The following is a 21201-nucleotide window of genomic DNA, read 5'->3' as shown; positions in this document are numbered from 1 at the left end:
CTCAGGTACCTGTGAAGTCCTCTGCTTGGAGATGCAGGTCACACAGTTTGTGGATATAACGGATGTACATGTCTTCTTTGTTGACCTCTGATTTGTAGAAGTTCTGATTTTCAAAATAAACATGCATGGTGAATTTGTCTCCCCACTTTTGAAAATATTAATATATGCTTTTATAAAATCCAGAATAAAAACTCATGAAACTTCTCACCATAAGATTGACAGAGCCACCAATTTTCTTGTTCTCCATCTCATCTCCTTTCATGCAGTCCCTATAAATATGGCGTGTTTACTTCTTATTGCTCTGTGATTTATAATTAGAAAGCAACATAGTTAAGATGACAACTACATTTTAGCCTACCTGTAATCTAGTATTCGCTCAACAAGTCTTGTGACCGATGTGACAAATGAGATTCCTGTTTCTCTCCAGGTCTCCTGCTCAATCTTCTCCAGCAGGCTGCACAGAAAATACATTAAAGCATTTTTACCAAAGTCGATGAGCACAGAAATGCAACACATATGAATAAATATGTCTGCCAGTCCATTCACCTTGGATACGGACCAAACAGTTGGGTCCTCGGGTGATGACAAAACAAAAAAAGAAGCGTGTTAGAAGGAAATACTACTAGAGTGGCATTATCCTGAATATCACTCCACAGGCTCGCTAAACACAGGTTTGATGCTTACAACAGGCTGAAGAGCTCTCTGTGATTGTCATCGCCTTTCCCATCCGACACCATGCTGTCCAGCTTATCCATCAGCTCTGCCTCCACCTACACAAGCACAAACACATTCAGCCAAAAGATGTTATGTGACAAAGAGCCTGTCCATCGCTGCAAGCTAACAATGGGTTAATTTCATAGTGCAATGTCATAATTATGCTACCTGTTTGAAGTTTCCGTTTTTCCTCTGCTCCCAATCCATCATGTCATGAAAAATTGGGATCATAATATTTCGAACCTCGGTCTGTGGAACCAGTGTAACACCAAGGAAGGGACCCATCATTCCTGGGATGAAGTGTGGCTTATTGTCTCCTGGATTAAGAAGATTCATACAGACAGACCTGTTTGTTTGCACTAATTTCATGTATATATGTAGTACTGTGAAAAGTCTTGAGCCACCGTTTATTTCTTTATACTTTGCTATGAAGTAGCCAAACTTCTTTTACTTTTTTAAAGTGGTCTTGAGCAATAGTTCTCCAGGTTTTCTGAGGGTGTTTAAGAGTTTTTCTTTGGGCATCAGCTGCTCTGTCATTCATGTTTGTTCCAGTCATTGTACTCGTACATTTTCAAAAAACATTCTGAGAAGTCCCTTTTTTTTCTGGGTGGCATGGTGGTTAGCCTGGTTGCTTCCTAGCAAGGAGGTCCTGGGTTTAAATCTACCAACCACCTGCTGGATTTTGTGGAATTTGAATATTCCCCCTGTGTCTGTGTGGGATCTCTCCTGGTACTTCGGCTTCCGCCCACAGTCCAAAGACATGTGGTTAGTGGGGTTACGTTAATTGGTCATTGAATAGTTGTCTGTGTCTGTGTTATCCCTGCCACAGCCTGGTGACCTCTTCAAGGCGTACACAGCCTCTTACCCTATGTTAGCTAGCATAGGCTCCAGCAACCCCGCAACTCTAAATTGGATGCAGGGTTGCAGGGATGTAAACGGATGTTAAGTAACTTAACACTTAGTTTTTCAAGCATATAAAAACATGCCTGATTCAAAGAATGAACCTCTGTTGTTTCTACACAACAACAACTTAGCATACAATCAGTTCTAAACTGTATTTTTATGCACGTTGTTGCTAGAAGCATGTCACAAAAACACACTTGTTCTAATTTCTTTTGTTAAAGCTACAAAAAATAGCACAGTTTGATGGGCCTAAACTGTATTTTTTGCTAGCAAGGTGAATCCCCAAGAGCTATTAACTGCAAACTTGGTATATATTTTGGCGGAATTTGAGGAAACCGGTCAAGTGGAGGACACCTGACATCAATGCATCAGTGGCCACAAGTTTCATGGAGTGATTAATCCAATTTAAATTTCTGGTTCAAATTGCTTTCAATATGTACAGAGGAGGTCAGGAGAGAGGTAGAACAGCAAGTGTCTACAGCCAATTCTAAAACACATGGAGAATCTGTCATGATTTGGGACCGCATTTCAGCTGGTGGTGAAGCCAGAAAAGTGCAGTCAAGTTTTATTCCACCACACAATACCATCTAAAATGCTTCTGATTGCCTTAGGCTTCATTTTTCAACTTGAAAATGATCCCAAACACACTGTCAATGAAGTAAAAGTGTACATTATCAGTCATGGACTGGCCTCCCCAGAGCCCTGACCTCAATATTACTGAAGCAGTGTGGGATCATCGTGACAAAGAATGGAACAAAAACTGTGCTGAAGAGTAAAGGTGGTCATACCAAATACTGCCTTTCAAGCACATTGTAACTATAAAACTCTGTTTTTGCCTTATAGTCATTATTTTCATGGATTTTTGCACGTTTCAATAAGTCGTTCCACCCAATTCCCAGTTTTCCTATCAAAATAAACAGAAATGAGGAATGGCTTGAGAATTTTGCACAGTAGTGTAATTGCTAGGGATACATGTATGTGTCTGTGCTAAAAGTGGGCATCACAAACCTAATTTTTGCCACATGCTGAAGAGCTCATATGCCATCATAACTCTCATGTCACCATACCTACAAATAGAACAGCAAAAAGAGATCAAATGTCGAAAATGACATAATTAACACGGTGCTTGGAAGAAAGCACACACAATTAAAAAACTCTTACTTATCTAGGACTTTCTTTCTCTTTGCAGGACCTAATGACTCCAGCTGCAGGCTGGGCTGGTTGATGTACAGCACAGTGAGGCTGAAAAAGGAGTTCCACACCTGACAGACAAAGAATTATAAACAAAAGTAAAGAAATGCAACACTGAATGACATTTAAATTGCGCTAGTTAGCTGCTGTGTGGCTTCATGGTGTAGTGAGCACTAGCTGCTCTCCTGACACGCACCTTGAAATCAAAATCTGCATCTGAGAAGTTCTTGTGCAGTGCCGGAGACAGAAACTGTGTTGTCACTACGATGATACTGCAGAAAGCAAACATTACCCTGTCAGCTTACAAAATGAGCTAGGTGCCAAAAATAGATGAAACATTTTGCAACACAAGCGTCACCTTCAGAGTAGGATTATCTGAAGAAAGACTGATCTAATGGTTGGCTGTATTCCCTTACCATCTCTGGGACAAAGACTGCATGACAGAAATGGAAAAAGCAGACTCACTGACTGGTTAGGAGCCGCATGACACTCCAGTCACGGGGGAAGATAGTCAGTTTCATCAGATTGCGAAACACGCAGAAGATCTTCAACAGGAACTCCTGCAGAGGAATATATTAAGAAAGAGTATGCAGTTCTGAAATGTAGTAAATAGGCCACTGCAAAAAGCTTTGAGACTCAGAGAGTTTCCCACCTTTAGTTCCTCCTTGCTGTGGAAGTTGTTGAGTAGATGGTGAAAATGGATCTCTGTCATCTGCCGGAGCAGGGACAGAAGACAGGAAACATACTCCCCCTGCATGCAAGAACATCGCAGACACAGAAAGGTTAATGAAGAAAAAGATGAACTAAATGTAATTTATTTTTACTGTCCATCAAAGATGCTGCTTGTGCGACAGCTTACCGTTATCTCAGCAGTGCACTGGGGGCATCTTTGTCCTCTGGATGTCTCCACAGAGTGAGATTTGCTCATGATGGACAGAAGAGTTTGCAGCAGCACATCCAGTAAGCTCTCCACCATCATCTCCACCTCCTCCTGAACAGAAGACTCCTGAAAACAAAAACCAAAGGAGCAAACTGACGGATGCAGTGCAACTAAAAAACATTAGTATACAATACGGCAGTATGTGTTAAGTATGCACAGAGAACAGGGATCTGTACCATGGAGCTTGTCTTGATTATTGAAAAAATGCTGCCCAGGATCCCAGAACAAATGAGCAGCTCCCTCTGCTGGCGTAGATGCAGGTGGATGTGATGTAAAACCACTGGCAACAATATACTACGAGATTCTGGCAAAAGGGGAAAGAAAAGAAGGAAGCAAACTGACTATAAAACAGCTGAAACTGTCAGACCATGCTGTTCTGTTATCTTCAGAGAAAAACATTTTCTTAAAACCTTCACAATTGTCTCACCGGGGAAGAAAAAGAGGCGGCTCTCGACTGTGCGAGCAATAGACTGCAGCTTGACCACATCCATAGACTGGCCAATGTCCACTGTGCTGGGCATGCTCCCTAGGGTGCCCCTGACATATTCGGCTACCTCCTGAACAGTGAACATCTGCAGCAGCTCATCAAAGATATCAGGGAAGCTGTTCAACAGCGCTGCCTTGAGGGGGAAACAAAAGCACAGAGCTGCAATTAGTAGAATACATATGGAACAAATATTCAGTTTCAAAGATGCTACAAATACACTGAAAGTCATAATACAAATGAATGAAAAGGCCTTTCTCCATGACATACACACATAAAATGAAAAAACTAATTAAGCCGAAACTCAAAGGAATCCAGCAAATGTGTTGATGCACAAAACGATTTAGTTAATTTTATATTTAGTCTCAAATTAAAAAATCTAATCTTTCAGATCCAGGGTCAGGTTGCGCAGCATCTGCTGCATTGTGGAACAAACACAAGGGGGCGCTGTAACTTACTGAGGAGGACGAGAGCCCAGGAGCATGAACACAGAGGGGCATGCAGCTGATCAAAGCCCTAGACTGTCCAAAAATCAAGCCAAGGAGGGCTCAACAGTGGCAGTGAAGGATGGAAGCATCAATCACAGAACAACAACAACAAATAAAAGTCACAAGAATAAAAGAAGTTAACAAACAAACTCAAGCAATGAAATATGAATGCAAACTGAGAATGAATAAAACTGAAAATTACAAAAAAAATTATAACAAAAGATAAAAATGGCTGGTGAGCAGGTGACATAAGGGGGATTTTGAGAGTAGTTTAAAGGGGAAATGGTTGTTGGCTGTGAAGTGTGAAGCGTCTGACCTGTGTGAACACCAGATTCTCTGAGCTGCGGCTATCCAGACTCAGGACAAAGCGGATCGACTGGAAAAGCTCTTGGATGCTGGCTCTGAACTGCTCCTCCTCCATCCCGCAGGTGGCTCTTGAATACAGGATACGAGACTGGACGATGAACTTGAACAGATACTCTAACGCCTGAGGTGATTGTTGGGGAGATGTAGATAGGGAGTCAGTTGGTGCTCACTTCATCAGTTTCCAAACAAAGAATGAAACTTGCATGCTGGATTAGTTTAATATTGAAAATCAATACATAAAACAAATGCTTCTAATCAGGTCCTGTGACAAAGTATCTGTTTAAGAGATTCAATCACAAAGGACATTCAAAGAGCACATGGAAATGCTGCACTCTGTATGTCATTTTTAATAACTTCCTTTCATTAGCTTTTCTTTCAGAAGGACATCCGCTTCCTGAGGCCTCATACGGTGTCACATTATTCCTTATCAGCACATCTGTTTGACCATTTCCTCATGCCATGCTAATTAATCGCTGCAGAATGAGCCAAGGAAGAACCAGAAGCGAAGTGAGTGCGATACTTTACCCTCATGGCTTCCTGTATGTGGTCCTGTCGGACGACCTCAGCTGAACGGTCCATGTACCACTTTAGACATCGAATCAGCTCTCTGCAGACAAATCGTCTCAAAGTAAGACACTTTGCGCATAACCAGAACCTGAGCTTCTTCTTTATTTGTGACTAACTTCAAAGAATTTGGTAAATGTTTTTATACTTGTATGCCAAAGCTCCTGCAAAGTGGTTTTGTATGTAGGAGTCCATGACGGGTCTGAAGTGGTAGAAACGGCTGTCCCTGAGCAGGTTAATGATGAAGACCTGAGCACACAAATACATATCTATTGTAAAACACTTCCTCTACTTAAAATTCACAATACATATTTTAATGTGTTAGTACAGCTCCTTTAATTTTCTTACCAAAGACTGGAAAACCAGCGGCCCGTACTTATCAGTGTTGTCATCTAAAAGACAGAAGAGCGTATCCAGGACATCTCGCAAAAACTGCAAAGAGAGGGGAACAAAAAGAGCACGTCTCAAAACAAGCATCGCATTAAAGGCTTCACTGCTAACTGAAATAGAAACAAGGAAAAAAGAAAAAAGGATAGCCCCGTCATCACAAACATTTTAAAAACATTTCTGTTTTTTTTCTGACATGCTAATGTGACGGCTCAACAGACCAGCTCAACGCAATTTCTCTAAATACTACAAAAACTTTATGTGTATTTTGAATGCACACAAAGAAATCCTACTCCTTAATCACAACGACACAATATTTAACAAATAAACAAAATAAAATCATAATAGGATAATAAAACAAATGATCTTCACATATTGTCAAAAAAACTCAACTCAGTAAAGCTACAGTTACAGAAATAATAACCTTGACAATCTCCTCCCCGCTGATTTGGCGTAGTCGACCGAGGATGTCCAACACCCTGTCTGGGTGGGCCTTCCAGTTAAGAAGAGCCAGAAGGTCCACTGAAAGAAAGAAATCAAAATAAGCTGAACTGACCAGGAAGACACAGCATGGAAGAGCAGCATGTATAAGGTGGTAGATTACCATTTTGTGTTAGTTTGGTGGAGCAGAGTATCGTAGAGACCCAGAAAGTTTCTTTGGGGCTTCTCTGGAAGGGCAGGTTAGCAGGTAGGTTGGGGCAGCTGTTAAAGTCCTCCTTACAGCAGGGCAGGCTCAGATAAAGGCCCTGGTTGCTGAAGGTGGCATTTTCATCACACTAGAGGATTGAAATGGAACAGTAAGAGCTGGACACACACATGTGGACAATTAATATTTAATGAAAGAATACTGCAGCAAAAAGAGCTGCAGCTCTAGTCAATAACAGGGTGGCTGTAGCTGTGGCTTTTGGCAGCTGTTGCTCAGAAGGTCGAGCGGGTTTTACACTAAACATAAGGTACCCAGCTCCTCCAACTTACATGTCCTTGTGTCCTTGGGCAAGGTACCAAACCCCCCAAACTGCCCCAGATTTATCCATCAGAGTACGTGCATGTTAGGAGAAGCCCTGCGTGTATAGTATAAAAGCTCTATGTGAATGTGCCTTGTATATGTAGCGTATTTACCATTAAATATCAGTCAAAAATGGTAAATGGGAAAATGAATTTGGCTCTTCTCTCTGGGAGCAGTAAAAAAAACCCTGCCAACTGCCACACTAGACCTCGCTCAGTTATTTACATAATTATGTTTTAATGTGCTAAGTACACATGCATGATCACATATCAAAAACTGACGACATGTCAGGCAGCTAACAAGGATAAGATATTGCATAAAGGCAGGACTTTCACTCGTGTATGAGTCACTTTCTACAGCTGCTGCAGAGCACCACATGTCTGCAGCATCTTACCTTGTACACATACAGCTCATGACTCTCATCTGAGAGTGTGGTCCCATCCTCTCTCATCAGAGGAGTGAAGGCAAAACCAAACAGTTTTTTCTCCCCTTTGTCTTTAGCTGAAAGGAAACACATCACAGTATCCTGAATCATATACTTAACTATGCTGCATAAACCTTGCATACTGTGAGCAATCATCCGAATAAACGTGTGTACTGGGGGTGCCACTGGGTTGCATTACTGACTCACTGGAGCAGTGTCTGAATTCAAATCGTAGGTGGGAGCCTCTGAAACGGTCTATAGGAATGGGCAGCTTGACCATCTCACTCCAGCGAGGACTGTTGTTGTGATACAGGACAAACGAGCGATATTCAGAGGTGTTAGGCTCCCCACTGCCTAAACTGATGCAATCCTGCAAAAAAAGCAAAACCATGGGAGGAAGGTTAGACTTGCTGTAGTTCATATACTGACGATATGGCACGTATTAACTCATGTGCACATGCGTCATACTTTGAGTGTGTCGCCGTCGGCGTAGAGCACATAGAGGGTGACTTCGATGTTCTTCTGGACACTTTTGCCGCCCCTCTCAAACTCCCCCCGCTCCAGGGTCAGATACAGGTCGTTGCGTGTGTCACCTAGGAAAATTAAACAGCCCGAATTTTACTTAGAGGGGAAATGATTTCACAGATTTGTCAGAGAGAACGCTGCTGTTCGTGAGAGAAAAAAAAATTATGAAGCCTTTTGTGGCTCCAGAGGGAGTTTTGCAAAATATGACTGCCTCAAGTAAGATCACTTTGAGGTCAGCTGAGTATGAAAAAATTATCTGGAAGTTTGGAGTTGGAAAACAATTAATCTGCATTAGGAAGGCAAAGACATCTCTGAAATTCCCCAACTACGACAACAACCCTGTCTCCAGCCATGTTCATGCGAGCCTCTGCTCCACAGAGGAAGTGTGAGCGGTCAACATAAATTAAGCCTTCATGTGGACTTGAATGTGCACTGTATGTCACATTCTCCTCAATGCAAAATGACCCCACTGAGTTGCAATAAACCAGCTCATGACTGCCTCAGCACCTTTTGTTCGGTCAGAGTTTAATGAAATAAATATCAGTAGCAACAGTGCATGCAGATATTGCAGTTATTTATAAAATCAGATTATAGTTATTTATATCAAGTCATTTCCTTGGGGACAGATGACTCACAAGGAGTGATATTGGGAGGTATTTCAGGCTAACTGGAAATAAGCTGGAGAGGGGAGGAGAGGACAGGATTATGCATTCTCCGTAGACACAAAGCACTGCAATGTCAGCTGATGAAATATTCCGAAATAAACACACTTCTCCCTTTTCTCTTTCTTTGAGTTATCTTTAAAGACCTCTGCTCTTTAAAATCTGCTCTGCACCTGACCTACATGCTGATCTCACGCAGAGAGAGCGAAGAACAGAGAGTCTACAAAACACCAGGAGTGGAAAAAGTACTTTGTAGTAGCAACAACATAGTGTAACGCCATTTCAATTAAAAGTTTTACTTACTTATTATGTAAGTTCAAGTACATAGAGAACACAAGCTGAATGCACTTGGTATAAAAGGGAAAGTGTTTTTTCTGCAAAAAATTGTTTTTGTGTGTCACGCGTATAGACTCACTGGCCACTTCATTAGGTATACCTTGCTAGTACTGGGCAGGACCCATTTTTACCTTTAGAAGAGTCTGAATTCTCAATGGCCAGGTTTTCCACAATCCAGCATTGTGGAAAACGTTCTTCAGAGAAAACATTCTTCAGAGATTTTGCTCCATATTGACATGACAGCATCACACAGTTGCTGCAGATTTGTCAGCTGCACAATGATGTAAATCTTGCATTTAAGCACACCTCAAAGGGGCTTTATTAGACTGAGATCTGGTGACTTTGGATGCCATTGAAGTACAGTCAACTCATTGTCATGCTTGGAAAAACAGTTTGAGATGAGTGATGTTTTGTGAAACGGTGCTTCATCCTGCTGGAAGCAGTCAACAGAAGATAGTCTACACAGTGGTGATAAATGGATGGACATGGTCAGCAACAATACACAGGCAGGTGGTGTTTAAATGATGTTCAGCTGGTGCTAATGGCCCAGAGTGTGCCAGGAAAATATCCCCCACGCCATTATGTCACCACCACCACCATCAGCTTCAACTGTTGATACAGAACAGCACGGATCCGTGCCTTCATGTTGTTTTGGCCAAATTATAAGAAATCGACTCTCATTAAAACAAGCAACATTTTTTACAATCTTCAATTGCTTGTTTTTGATGTGCTTGTGTGAATTGTTGCCTCAGTTTCCTGTTCTCAGCTGACAGGAGTGGCATGTGTGGTCTTCTGCTACTGTAGCCCATCTGCTTCAAGTTTCATTATGTTGTGGGTTCAGAGATGATCTTCTGGATACCTTGGTTGTAGCATGTGCTAATTTGAGTTACAGGTGCTCTCCTGTAAGTTCAAACCAGCCTGGCCATTGTCCTGTGGCCTCTGACATCAACAAGTCTGCAGAAGAATAAGGTTATCCTCATTCTCATTCTCAGTAGACTGGTAGTTTCTGAACTACTCAGAAACAACCATGCCATCTTCAAAGTCACTTAAATCACCTTTCTCACCCATTCTGATACGGAGTTTTTAAGCAGATCATCATGACCATGTCTGTACACTGGGTTGTCATTACATGATTGGCTGATTAGATATTTCCGTTAACATGAAGTGGAACAGGTGTACCCAACAAGGTGGCCGTGGAGTGTATAACACTAGATTCGTAATCCGCTGGTTTTAACTATTTTATACAGAGGGCTTCAAACTCTCTAAGCAGGGAGGGCTACAGTAGAATCGTCTCTAAACAAAGATTACTTAAAGACTTCTGAAATGTGATACAAGCTCACTGATTTCATACACTTTGTACAAGCGCTATGTTTTATAAATTGTACCATATTCTAAAAGTAAAGTCCTGATAAATAGTACAGTCATAATTCTGTCAGCTAAACCACCTACAGACATCAGAAGGAAAAAGTACAATGACATGTGGGGGTACCAAGAAGTATCAAATGAAAATGTTCTACCCTAGTGCAAGTACCTTAGTGGATTACTGGAGTAAATGTACTTACTGTGTTATTTTCCACTACTGCAATATGCTACTCACACCTACATGTTTTCCAGTCTCTATCCAGATTGGAATAGCTATAATAACATGCCTGTAAACCGAGCAACATGACCATTCACGTATATTGGCATTCATTTGCCAGTGTACACACAAAGCAAAAGGTTGGTTTTGGGGCTAATAGTAAGACTGGAGATTTCTTTGCTTGGACCAGTAATGAGGTGGAACTGTTCCTGTATATTTGGAAAACAAAGATAATCAATTGCCAGAGAAGGACAAGACAAGAATTACCCATAAAGGATTAAACAACTGAAGGTGTGTGAGCCAAGCTAAAACATTTTGGATTAATTTATGTGACTTATAACATCCAATCAGGAGGCGAATGTCAAGTTTTCTTTGCTACCTGCTCAGATGATTTTCGCTTTTTGGTGCCCTAACATGCTCTAGTGGATGCCAGGCATTAAAACAATAAAGGTTGCATGTAGTTAGATGTAGTTTAACAGTTTAAAGCTGAGGCTGTACACTGAACTTCTCTTTGTCCATTATAGCCTTCTACTTTTTCCCTCCTTACCTGGCAAGATGACATCTGGGAAACCCAGTTTGCGTGTAAGTGCCAAAGCCCTGTTGAACACAGCCTGGTTCTCCCGTCTGATTTGCTCCAGCTCACCTCGCAGCAGCTGCAGGGAAATGATGAGGCCTGGAGGCAGGGGCAAAGGGATGGTGGGCATAAATGATCGTGTGTAAATTGGGAAAAGGGCAAATGAAGAGGTGTGAGGTCGTGGGTGGAAATCAGATTCGAATAGAAGACAGCACAGGGACAAAGAAGAAGAGAGATGTAAGAAGGGAGGGACAGAGGGGTATTTAAAGGACATTAGTCAGAATGTGGGGGAGGAGAAGACAGACAGAAGAGTGAATGGAGAGACGTGATCAGAGCCAGAACATAAGGAGAGAAGGAAAAATTGGGTTCTGGAATTACACAAAGAATCGAGGCAAATATATGGGTTTTGCACAAATCCGGGGATGTATTATTGTGAGGCTTGAGTCTTAAATAACCTATGAGATACTCATAGGGAGAGATGTAACAGTGAATTATGAAAGATCAACCCTTACAGTCTCTCCACTTTTCAATATTTCACAAAGCAAGACGGTTTAACGAGACTCGAGGCGATCTTTTGAAAGCAGAAAACAAATTGGCTGAGTTGCATGTGCTGCATGTGTTGCATGCAGTTGAATATACAGGTGTTTTGTTTTCATTAATAAGTTTATAGTTAAACAGATCCATTTTTAAGTACAGTTGTAAAAAAGTTACAGATAAAATTGTCAAAAAAACCCCCATTAAACTAAGTTTAAAAAAAACTGGGACACCAGAGCCCATTTAGAACAGACGGAGGAGTAGTGGAAAATTGTCCTGTGAGCCGAATCACAGGACAGTTTTCCACTGCCCACTGAATTTCTTTTTGGAAATTGTGGACAACTCTGGGTGTCTGTTTTAAGAGGAATGGGTATTAGCAAGCTTGTTATCAACGCACAATTAGATAGCCAGAATATGTGGAGGTATATTTGTGCACACTGGAAGGCTATAGACAGCATGCCATTCAGTTGTTACTGTTAAGGAAAAGCCTTCTTGATTCAGCAATACAATGCCAACATAGATTCTTCTCCACAATGAAAGATTCCCAGCGCTAAACTGGCCTCCTTGTAGCAGTTGACCTGTCAACTACTGAAAATATTTAAAATATCACAAATCAAAAATACAACAATGAGGTCCCTGAAAAGCTGAAATACAATATCAACAGTCTGCTTTCAAAACACCAGCAATTTGTCTTGACAGTTCCCAAACACTTACAGAGTTTTGTTTAAAAAAAGAAGTGATGCAACGTGGTGGTAAACATGCCCCTGTCCCAGCTTCAGAAATGTGTTGTTGGCTTCGAGATGAGCTTAATGTTCTTTTTTTTTTTTTTTTTTTTAAATGTGTGCTGTTTGTTTACAATTTTGAATTAAATATGGGAGGTTCTGTTATTGTTTACATCTAACTAGCTTTTTTTTGGAAACAAGGCTATATTTGTATTTTTAATTTAAAGAAGAAAAGAAAAGAAAAGAAAAGAAAAGAAAAGAAAAGAAAAACAGAGGTGAAAATTTAATGGGAGATCAGCAGAAACAGCATATTTACCATAGTTGGTGCTGGGGGCTGAATACTTGGTGTTAGACTTGCGGATGATGTTCTCATGTACCTGGTACCATTCGTTCTCATTGTTACATCTGGAGAGAAAGACAGTTGTGGAGGGCTGTTAACAACACACCCATTAGAGGGTCCAGATGGATGGTTCAGGACTGTGTGTATGGGGACTGCACGAGCAGCATGAGTCCCAGAGCCGATTTCCTCCTGGAGAAAAGGTAGCAGCAGGGGGAGGTGCTATCAAGCAGCACATTAGCCGAAATGCACAGCGCACTAAGCAAACCTGACAGTCAGCTCTCTACCAGCCTTTTTCATTACTGTGGGCCCAAAGGCCCCTGGGAAAGGCATGGGGAAATGCACATACTGGAGCGATATAAGAGCCGACAGTTTGGAGGCAGCTCAGCACTGAATCACTGCTTCCTTTTTAAAGGGAAGGGATCTTTGCATCCACCGAGAAAGCCAATAAAAACGGCGGTTTTCTATTTGAGAAATCTTTATTTCACACTGAGCTGCTGTATGGTACTCCACAAGAAAAACAGAACGTAACTGGATGGCAAAGTGTAAAGACGATCACTGACCGGGAGCGAGCTCAGAGAAGGACAGTGCAGATACGAGGAGACACTCTAACTGTTGACTGACAAGAAAATATGCTGCGCGTGGCGTTATTTTTGCTTTGTCCTCTATCTTTGCTCAATTATCTATGTGTCATCTCTCTCGGCCTCTTCCCCTCTCCTTCTCTGTGTCTTCTTCCTTCACTGGGCTGGCTGGTGTACAGGAGTGTCTTTCTGTGGCAAAGCCTAACAGAAGCAGCCAGATTCACAACATGCCAAGTGCCCTATCTCAGGCCCAGGGTGAGAAGCTATTGATTTTCCAGAGGACGCTTCATTATCATTCTGGTCGAAAACACACCAAGCATCAGCAGTGTAACACTAGGTTGTCATGCTCAACATTTCGAGAACATTTACAGATTCCTGCTGCTCCGCACAGATTCGTTAACCCTATATTCACAAAAGCAAGAAGTCTTACAGTAATGAAAAGGCTAAGCAGAAGGAGAAGAAAAAGAAAAAGAAGAATAGCTTCAGTGGTATATTTACGTATAAACTTTGAGCACAAAGTCCTTCTCCTCTTTGAGGTCGGTGATGGTGTGGAAAACGTCACTCATGGCAAGTACAGCGCAGCCATAAGGTCGCCTATACTGCACATGCGGAGGGCCTTTCTTTGAGTCATTCAGCAGCATTCGACCTGTAAAACAAACAGAGAAATAATTTGCTAAGAAGAACCACTAAAAAGTTATAACCACGAGTAAGATGTCATCATACACTTGTTACTTACCAGTTCTTATGACATGTGCAACAATGTACAGGTCTCTCTTCAAGTCTTTGCTGCTTAGGTCCTACAGAGAGGCAGGAAAACAAATGTTAAAAGATTCAAGAAGGAATAAAAAAGTAAAAAAAAAGTACAACTATCTTACCGTGAAGAGAGCACACAGGCGATCAACCTTCTCTGGATTCTTTGGTCCTCCATTTTTGTTCAGTTTCACCATGAACTTTTCACTGCAAACGAAGCCAGATCACAGTTTCAGAGTGTCTGTCAACCACAGAATGCCTCAATCTGCTGGACAGGGACTGTGTGTAGATGTGTATGTATGTTTGTGCTCTTGAACAGATACAGTTTGTACTTTACTGTAAGCCCATTCAAGGCTGTTATGTGCGCGCTGAGACTCCTCGGTGTACCTGATCTGTTTGGCCTCGCGACTGTCGTACAGAGAAAAGAAGACGTCTGCATCCTCGCTGATGCTGTTGTAAGTGAAGCTCTTCAGGTTGATGAAGAGGTGGTGCGACACAGGGACACGGCAACCGTCACCATGGCGCTGTCTTAAGCTATCACCCTGAGAACGAAAAAGAAAGTGACCGCTCACAAGACCACACTGCAAGCGAGGCCAAATACCTGCCACTCTGTATATAGATATGTTTATTAAACAGATCAATGGAAGTATTGAAACTGTTGAATAATTCATAAATAAGCTTTACAGTGTTGTAACTAGAGTCTATTTATAGTGGAGTCAGTAGAGATGAAGGATTTCATCCCAATTAGGATATGAAAAGATGAACAGAGTAATGGAAAATTGGTGGCTTTGCTATAAGGGAGGGTGCAATATCCTGTGTTTATATAATGTATAAGTTTAACAATGAAAAGAGGCAGCTTTCATATGCATATGTGAATGCACAAACTCCACAAAGTTTATAAGACCTCTGAAACTCACGTATTTACTTGTTTATTTATTATGTACAAAAGCTAAAGTGCGCTTACAAGAAGACACTGTGCTTTTACTGTGCTAACAGCAGTTTATGCTTATGTAAATCTTTATAGCTATCGCACTAGTTTCACTCTTCTTGGGCCCAAAGCCAGACAGACTTTACAGCGTATCCCCAAACAAAATGCAACATGTCTTTAAAATAGTGTTCCCACACGAGAGAAAGCTATGATGTGGCCTACAGCACCATTTGTGCATGCACTGGGACATATGTGATCCCAGTGGGAACCAGTCCTCACGCCCTGGCAGTGTTGGTGTCAGTTGGTGTCAGGTTCTCACCAGTTGTTACGTCCCCCACATGAAAGTATAATACCGTAACACCAGTATTATAGGCACCGAACACCAAAGAGTCTAAATGTGATAGCCTTAGCGCCAGAGCAGTGGCCTGACTTCAGGACACTCATTTGCGACAGAGTGTTTGGAAAAGAAATGAAAAATGAGATTTGCTGATGAAAAATGAGCTGTGACGTGTTCATGAACACCACTGAAATGGCCGTACCTGGTTTGTGCTTTGCTGACCACAATGTCTGCTGGATACATGCTAAAAAAGTTCAGAGGAAAAGATGTCAGATCAGTGAGTCCATTGTTGCTTTTTCATCCCACACAGCTTTGAACTTATTTACCTTACAGGAGCTTCAGACAAACACCACCTGAGCGATGCCCCAGTTGATGCTTCAAATCTGACAAAATTTCACCTACGTACATTGCCGAGTGGCTACGCTAGTGTTCCTGCAGCGCTAAAAGAAGCCCACATGAGGCAAAACGTGAGCATGTGGGAGAGAAGAGGACAAAGCCAGTATCGCCCACACACCCCCCTTCTCTGCTCAGCAGCCTAAAAGAACTCCTCTACTCCCATCCTTCAGGAGGTGCCAAGGTCTTGTGCCCTGCCAAAGACAAGCTCACTTTCATCGACAGAGTCAGGAGGCTTTCTGGCAAGGAAGACCTGCGCTGTTGTTTCTGGACAGAGCATTTAGTGCACAAACATTCAGCGTGCAAAGCTGAGAAACATGGCAAGGGGATAATGGGAGGCTGCAGGGCAGTTGGAGAGTGTTTTCATCAGCATATGGTGCTTCAGCCACTGAAAAGAAAGGATCTCCCTCCCAGATAGCAGTCTCCAGCAGCATTACATTAGATTTCGTAACATCTGTGCTGTAATCACATATTTCTAAAATTGGATCTGTTTCAGCAAGTCTCCTCTGTGTGTATAGATTTGGAAGTCCCACATCACTACAACTAAAGCACATTTGAGACATGACTTATTCATGGTAATGTGTCTCTGGTCTGGTTCTTGGCTTAAAGCAAGCAAGACTTAAATCTGCAATTTATTTTTAAAAAATAACAATTAAATATTCATTTGCATGTACTGTACTTTTCCCACAGCCTCACCTGGGCCTGTCACTTTGCATTATGTATGCATTACTAGTTAGATTACAGCATTACAGTCACGTGCACGTAAGAAAAGGGACACATTCAATATGGCTGTAAGATAAGCATAAAGAAGAAGTCACATGACATAGCTCCAACAGCTGAATCGTGCAGTCTCTGGTGAGTCACCTTGCTATGGATGATTTGATAATCGGTACATTCACACATCACTACAACAACACAATCCTATATGGAAAAGCAGCATGTGCAATGGCAAAAAAAAAAAAAAAAGCGCTCGGTAGGTAAAAAAGGACAGAGTGCAAGACAGTGAGTCATGCCTACATATATAGTTTATCCATGCTGCAGGGACACATTTAATTGCATTTTATCATCCAAAGAATACAAATGCACTGCACTGACTTATTCTGTTTAATAATTAAAGGGATGTGTTTGCACAGCGTGAATTGGTTCAACAATATTTCCAGCCAACATACCAGTTTGTATAGCTCTGATACGCTGATCTGATCCGGATCCACCATTTCAAACTCTTTTCTGGGAACAAGGTCTAAGCCAAGGTGTCTGATGGGAGAGGGATTTGGTGTGAGTAAAGAAAAACAGAGGGGGAAAAACACATTATAGTTTTTAGCTCAAATGGAACAAAGGTGTCATATCACCATAATAAAATCTGCAAACATTCCTTAATAACAGTGGCTCTGAAACTCTTCCTGGCATGACCCCCCTTTCAGAAGTCAAACCAGTGCACACCACTTACTCCACAATTTTCATCAAGTTGAAATTTACCTGAAATTTAGCATAATAATAGCCAGTATAAAACCATATAAAGCTCACAAATAAATCCAAACCAAACATACTCGGGAACATTAAATAGCAATTGCTAAGAGATTGAAAAATCCTGATTTGTTACAGATTTAGCAGCTAATTTTCCTCACGTGAATCTTGGTTAGCTGACATAAATATATACAGTATGGAGCAGAAATACACAAGAAAAGCACCTGCCCTTAACCGTTTTAACCCAAATAAACCATATACTGTGTACAGGTTGGTGTATCACCCACACAGAATAAAAAAAAGTTTATTTTTTAAGGCTACAGCACCACATCCAGCAGACAATATTAGATCATTTTATTCCAGCAGTTCAGTAAGACATTTCTGTCATCCCTGGAAACCCGTAGTAGAACGAGGATTTATGGGTTTGAATGGTACTTAACCACTCAACATGAGTTTGCATTATAGTAACCCACTAAAGGGGTTAAGAACAGTACTGGAATAATTGTGCTCTGTTGCCAGGTACAGTTGTCTCATGTGGTTGCATCTCATACTGTAACTCTTGACTTAAGCAAAACTGTGCAGCCTTAACTCGTGAAGCACTCTCTGCGCTGACCATGAAATTAGATCACTGCAGCTCGCAGATCAGCATGCACCACACCGTACTGACCTCAACTCGCATGATAAACGACTCCATACTTTAAGAGTTTGTATATTTGATTCCAAGCACGATATGCACAAATATTGACCAAGTAAAGTTGTTTAAAGTGAATTTTATGGCCACAAATCTCTAAATCTGTTTTTAAACTGACAGATTTTTCCTCCACCTAGAGCTCTTCCTTGGCTGAACTGAAGCCCTCGCATCATTATTTCTGTTATGGATGCCTGTCACAGCTCAGTTGGAAGGGGTTTGAAACTGGCAACAGTAAGAATATGGCTTTACAGTTCCTCCGGGGGGATTTGCATTGACTTTAAGCTGCTTCAGATTCACTCATCTGCTAAATGACCATAAAATTACATCACAGCAATGCTCTTACACACCCACTCATCCACTGTGGCAGATCTCTCCAGTGTCATTTTTATTTATTTTTTTATTCTTTGGTGGCCAATAGTTTGAAACAAATGTTTGCTTTATAGCATGACTTCACTTAACCCACTCTCTTAATCTCAGTGCACTCAGTGCGAGTGTTACTCACTCATTGCCCCAGTCAAGCCGTACGGTGATGTGGCGCTTGATCTCGCGAGTCTGGTCTTGGGCGAGGTGACCCTGGATCAGCTGCCGACGAAGGTCAATGAGCTCATTCATCACATGGCGCAGTTTATGGAATAGATCTACCTTGTGTTTCTGTATTTAAAGAAGGCAAAAAAAGTTAGGTTTTGGATATACAAATTCACCAAAAAAAACAAAACAAACCAAAAGATTAAAAACTCTCTCTCCATGGGTCTGAAATAAGAATTCAGTGATTTCATTTTACATTCAGGCCAAACAGGAGATCAAGACAAAATCATGCTTTGAATCCAGGCCTCTGCCAGCCCGTGCAGGCTGCAGAACAATATGTGTTGCAACTGAGTTTCAAGCCCACTGGTTTTGTTAATGAAACGAAAAAAAATACAGTTCCCTCACAAATCTGCTTTGACCTCATCACAGTAATGAATTTCATCACCATCTCTCACGGACCAAGAACAACAGTTTTAATTCAGGCATTCTCTGTTCTCCCTAATGGTATGACAAGCCCACATAACCACCCAGGTTTGTTTACATAAACGCAAAGATTAAACACCACTACAATGCCAATATAAATTTAATGAGGATAAACACTACATGCTTTCAAAGGCTGGTAGCTGCTGAAAACAAAGATTTTTGTCAGGGTTGATGAGCCCTTTCAGACCGCTATTTACGTGCATTATAACGGATACACAGCTATGCTTAGGCCATTGCTCCCTGAAGTAATACCATGAATTCTAATTGGCGACAATAAGGTGAAATGTATCAACATCTAGCCAATGCCGCATCCTACAGGGGGGTGAGCACCAAAACCAGCACTGTTAAATCAGGGCTTCATATTAGTCGAGCTTCAGAGGAAGTTACATCACCACTCCAATGCCGGAGGCTGCTTAGTTGCTCAGAGCATGAGCAGTCCTCAGTGAGAGGTTATGTAAAAACTCGTTGCCTGTTCTGCAACATAGCCGCTCAGCTCCCGAACTCAAAACCCTACCAACCACTTCTGCCTGCCCCCTCGACACTTAGCAGGATTAAGGATGCTTTAGGTTTCCAGTAATCACTTTTTGCCCGGCAAAGTAAAGGCTGAGTGAAGGTGGTGGATCTTAAGAAACGGTGAGAGGCAGGCCAAGATCAATAAATGGCAGAATGACACAGCATGAAATTGCATACGACAGGTCTGTAGGCCATTATCTGTGTCCAACCACCATGTCTGTTCTACATAGATAGTACATGAAAATACAGGGTGACAGTCAGAACGACATGGAGTGGAGAAATATCTTAAGGAGATGTCGCTGGACTATATTTCTAGCGAATCACTACTTCTGTTGGCAAACCTTTTTTCTACCAGGTGTTGAATTGTGAGCAGGAAAGAAAACATGATTCCATCAAACCACTTAGGGGAATGCAAATGAAGCAACGGTGGATGCATTTTCTTTGCGAAAGCTGTTTTGTCAAATCCCTTGGAAATCTTAGTAATCTCAGGTCCACACGCACATTTATTGCTTGGTGGTTTGTTTTGATATAAGCAAGATGTACTGTAATATACTGCTACTGACCACATAGAGCTGCTTCCACAAAACGCCCCATTCCTGCAGTGTGGAGGTGGTCTCTGTGATAATAGGGTCCTCGAGGGGTACCACCGTCTCGCACAGCCTACAGCGAAAAAACATGAATTTCAAATCAATCCCTGAAGCATCAATACAACTGGTACAAAAACATACTAATACTACACAATATGAAGACTCATCTTAAAATTGCAGCATTTGACTCTTTATTTTAGAAAACAGCTACATAATGAAAATGTTGTATTTAGCATGAAACTGTGTTTTCAACATATAGTTTTGTTTTTCAGCTGTTCTTTTGTAGGTTTACTGCTGTGCTTGGGATCATTGTCCTGCTGCATGAGCCCTAAAATACTTTGGTATACAGAGGAGTTCATGGTCAACTCAATAACTGCAACATACTCAGATTTTGTGGCAAATCCGGTGCATTATGGCCAAACATCTCCACTTTGGTCTCGTCTGTCCAAATGAGATTCTTCCAGAAGTCTTGTGGTTTGCTAAGATGCAGCTTTGCAAACATAAGCCGTGCTGCCATGTCCTTTTTAGAGAGAAGAGACTTTCTCCTGGAAACCCTTCTAAGCAAGCCATACTTAAATATGGTCTGACACTGAGGTGAATTTCCTTGGACTTTCACTCCTGAGACAATGAGCAGCTTTCATGAATGCTTTCTTATTCCTCACTGTACCATGATGGACTCTGTATTGCTTGGAAATGGCCTTATAACCCTTCCCACACTGATGAGTAGCAACGGTTACTTCTTTAAGATCATTGCTGATACCTTTCCTCCTCGGCACTGTGTTAATACACACCTGAATGCCCCAAAACATAAAACTGCAAAAACTTCTGCTTTTTTACAGCCGACCACATTTGCTGATGATTAGTGAATAAAGTGCATTTGAGTAGCTGCACCTACCTGCTACTTAACCTAGCAGTAAGGGAGTACTTAGTTTTGACATGCTCTTTATGGATTTTGGCTCAATTTTTGTTGGAATAAATAATAACACAATGTAAGATGTCATGTTTTTCTAGCTCATCTCAGATTATATCTATTGTAAGACCCGCCAAGGACCACATGATTTTTATTATGTTCTGATATGTAAAATCTTAGAGTTGAAAGAGGGTTCACTTTGTTTTACCATGACTGTACATATGATAAATGATTAATAGAGAACAATTAATCTCTTTTAATAAATTCTTTGGTGTTATCTAAAACATATTCTGAAGTAGGTTA

At 41.4% G+C, this 21201-nt stretch overlaps 1 protein-coding gene across 3 annotated transcripts in view; it reads right to left on the bottom strand.

Annotated features, from left to right (window-relative positions):
* Window positions 1-21201, bottom strand: part of LOC134618000 (dedicator of cytokinesis protein 3-like) — a 51804-nt gene that overhangs the window by 16605 nt on the left and 13998 nt on the right. For all 3 annotated transcript variants that reach the window (XM_063463135.1, XM_063463136.1, XM_063463137.1), the window contains exons 5-37: window positions 19965-20061; window positions 18383-18531; window positions 16895-16979; window positions 15535-15576; window positions 14455-14609; window positions 14193-14274; window positions 14054-14114; window positions 13816-13963; window positions 12716-12804; window positions 11117-11242; window positions 7936-8060; window positions 7675-7837; window positions 7438-7544; window positions 6642-6813; window positions 6462-6559; window positions 5999-6082; window positions 5799-5899; window positions 5612-5693; window positions 5037-5207; window positions 4176-4368; window positions 3925-4052; window positions 3668-3814; window positions 3461-3559; window positions 3274-3368; window positions 3005-3080; window positions 2779-2879; window positions 2626-2684; window positions 883-1031; window positions 685-770; window positions 547-573; window positions 359-454; window positions 209-269; window positions 10-103 (exon numbers count right to left, since the gene is read on the bottom strand). In XM_063463135.1, coding sequence (XP_063319205.1) covers window positions 10-103; window positions 209-269; window positions 359-454; window positions 547-573; window positions 685-770; window positions 883-1031; window positions 2626-2684; window positions 2779-2879; window positions 3005-3080; window positions 3274-3368; window positions 3461-3559; window positions 3668-3814; window positions 3925-4052; window positions 4176-4368; window positions 5037-5207; window positions 5612-5693; window positions 5799-5899; window positions 5999-6082; window positions 6462-6559; window positions 6642-6813; window positions 7438-7544; window positions 7675-7837; window positions 7936-8060; window positions 11117-11242; window positions 12716-12804; window positions 13816-13963; window positions 14054-14114; window positions 14193-14274; window positions 14455-14609; window positions 15535-15576; window positions 16895-16979; window positions 18383-18531; window positions 19965-20061 — 3548 coding nt within the window. The remainder of the gene's footprint in view (window positions 1-9; window positions 104-208; window positions 270-358; window positions 455-546; window positions 574-684; window positions 771-882; window positions 1032-2625; window positions 2685-2778; window positions 2880-3004; window positions 3081-3273; window positions 3369-3460; window positions 3560-3667; window positions 3815-3924; window positions 4053-4175; window positions 4369-5036; window positions 5208-5611; window positions 5694-5798; window positions 5900-5998; window positions 6083-6461; window positions 6560-6641; window positions 6814-7437; window positions 7545-7674; window positions 7838-7935; window positions 8061-11116; window positions 11243-12715; window positions 12805-13815; window positions 13964-14053; window positions 14115-14192; window positions 14275-14454; window positions 14610-15534; window positions 15577-16894; window positions 16980-18382; window positions 18532-19964; window positions 20062-21201) is intronic.

Source organism: Pelmatolapia mariae, linkage group LG20 (assembly GCF_036321145.2).
Source record: "Pelmatolapia mariae isolate MD_Pm_ZW linkage group LG20, Pm_UMD_F_2, whole genome shotgun sequence".
Taxonomy (NCBI): domain Eukaryota; kingdom Metazoa; phylum Chordata; class Actinopteri; order Cichliformes; family Cichlidae; genus Pelmatolapia; species Pelmatolapia mariae.
This window is presented reverse-complemented; position numbering and strand designations above follow the sequence as displayed.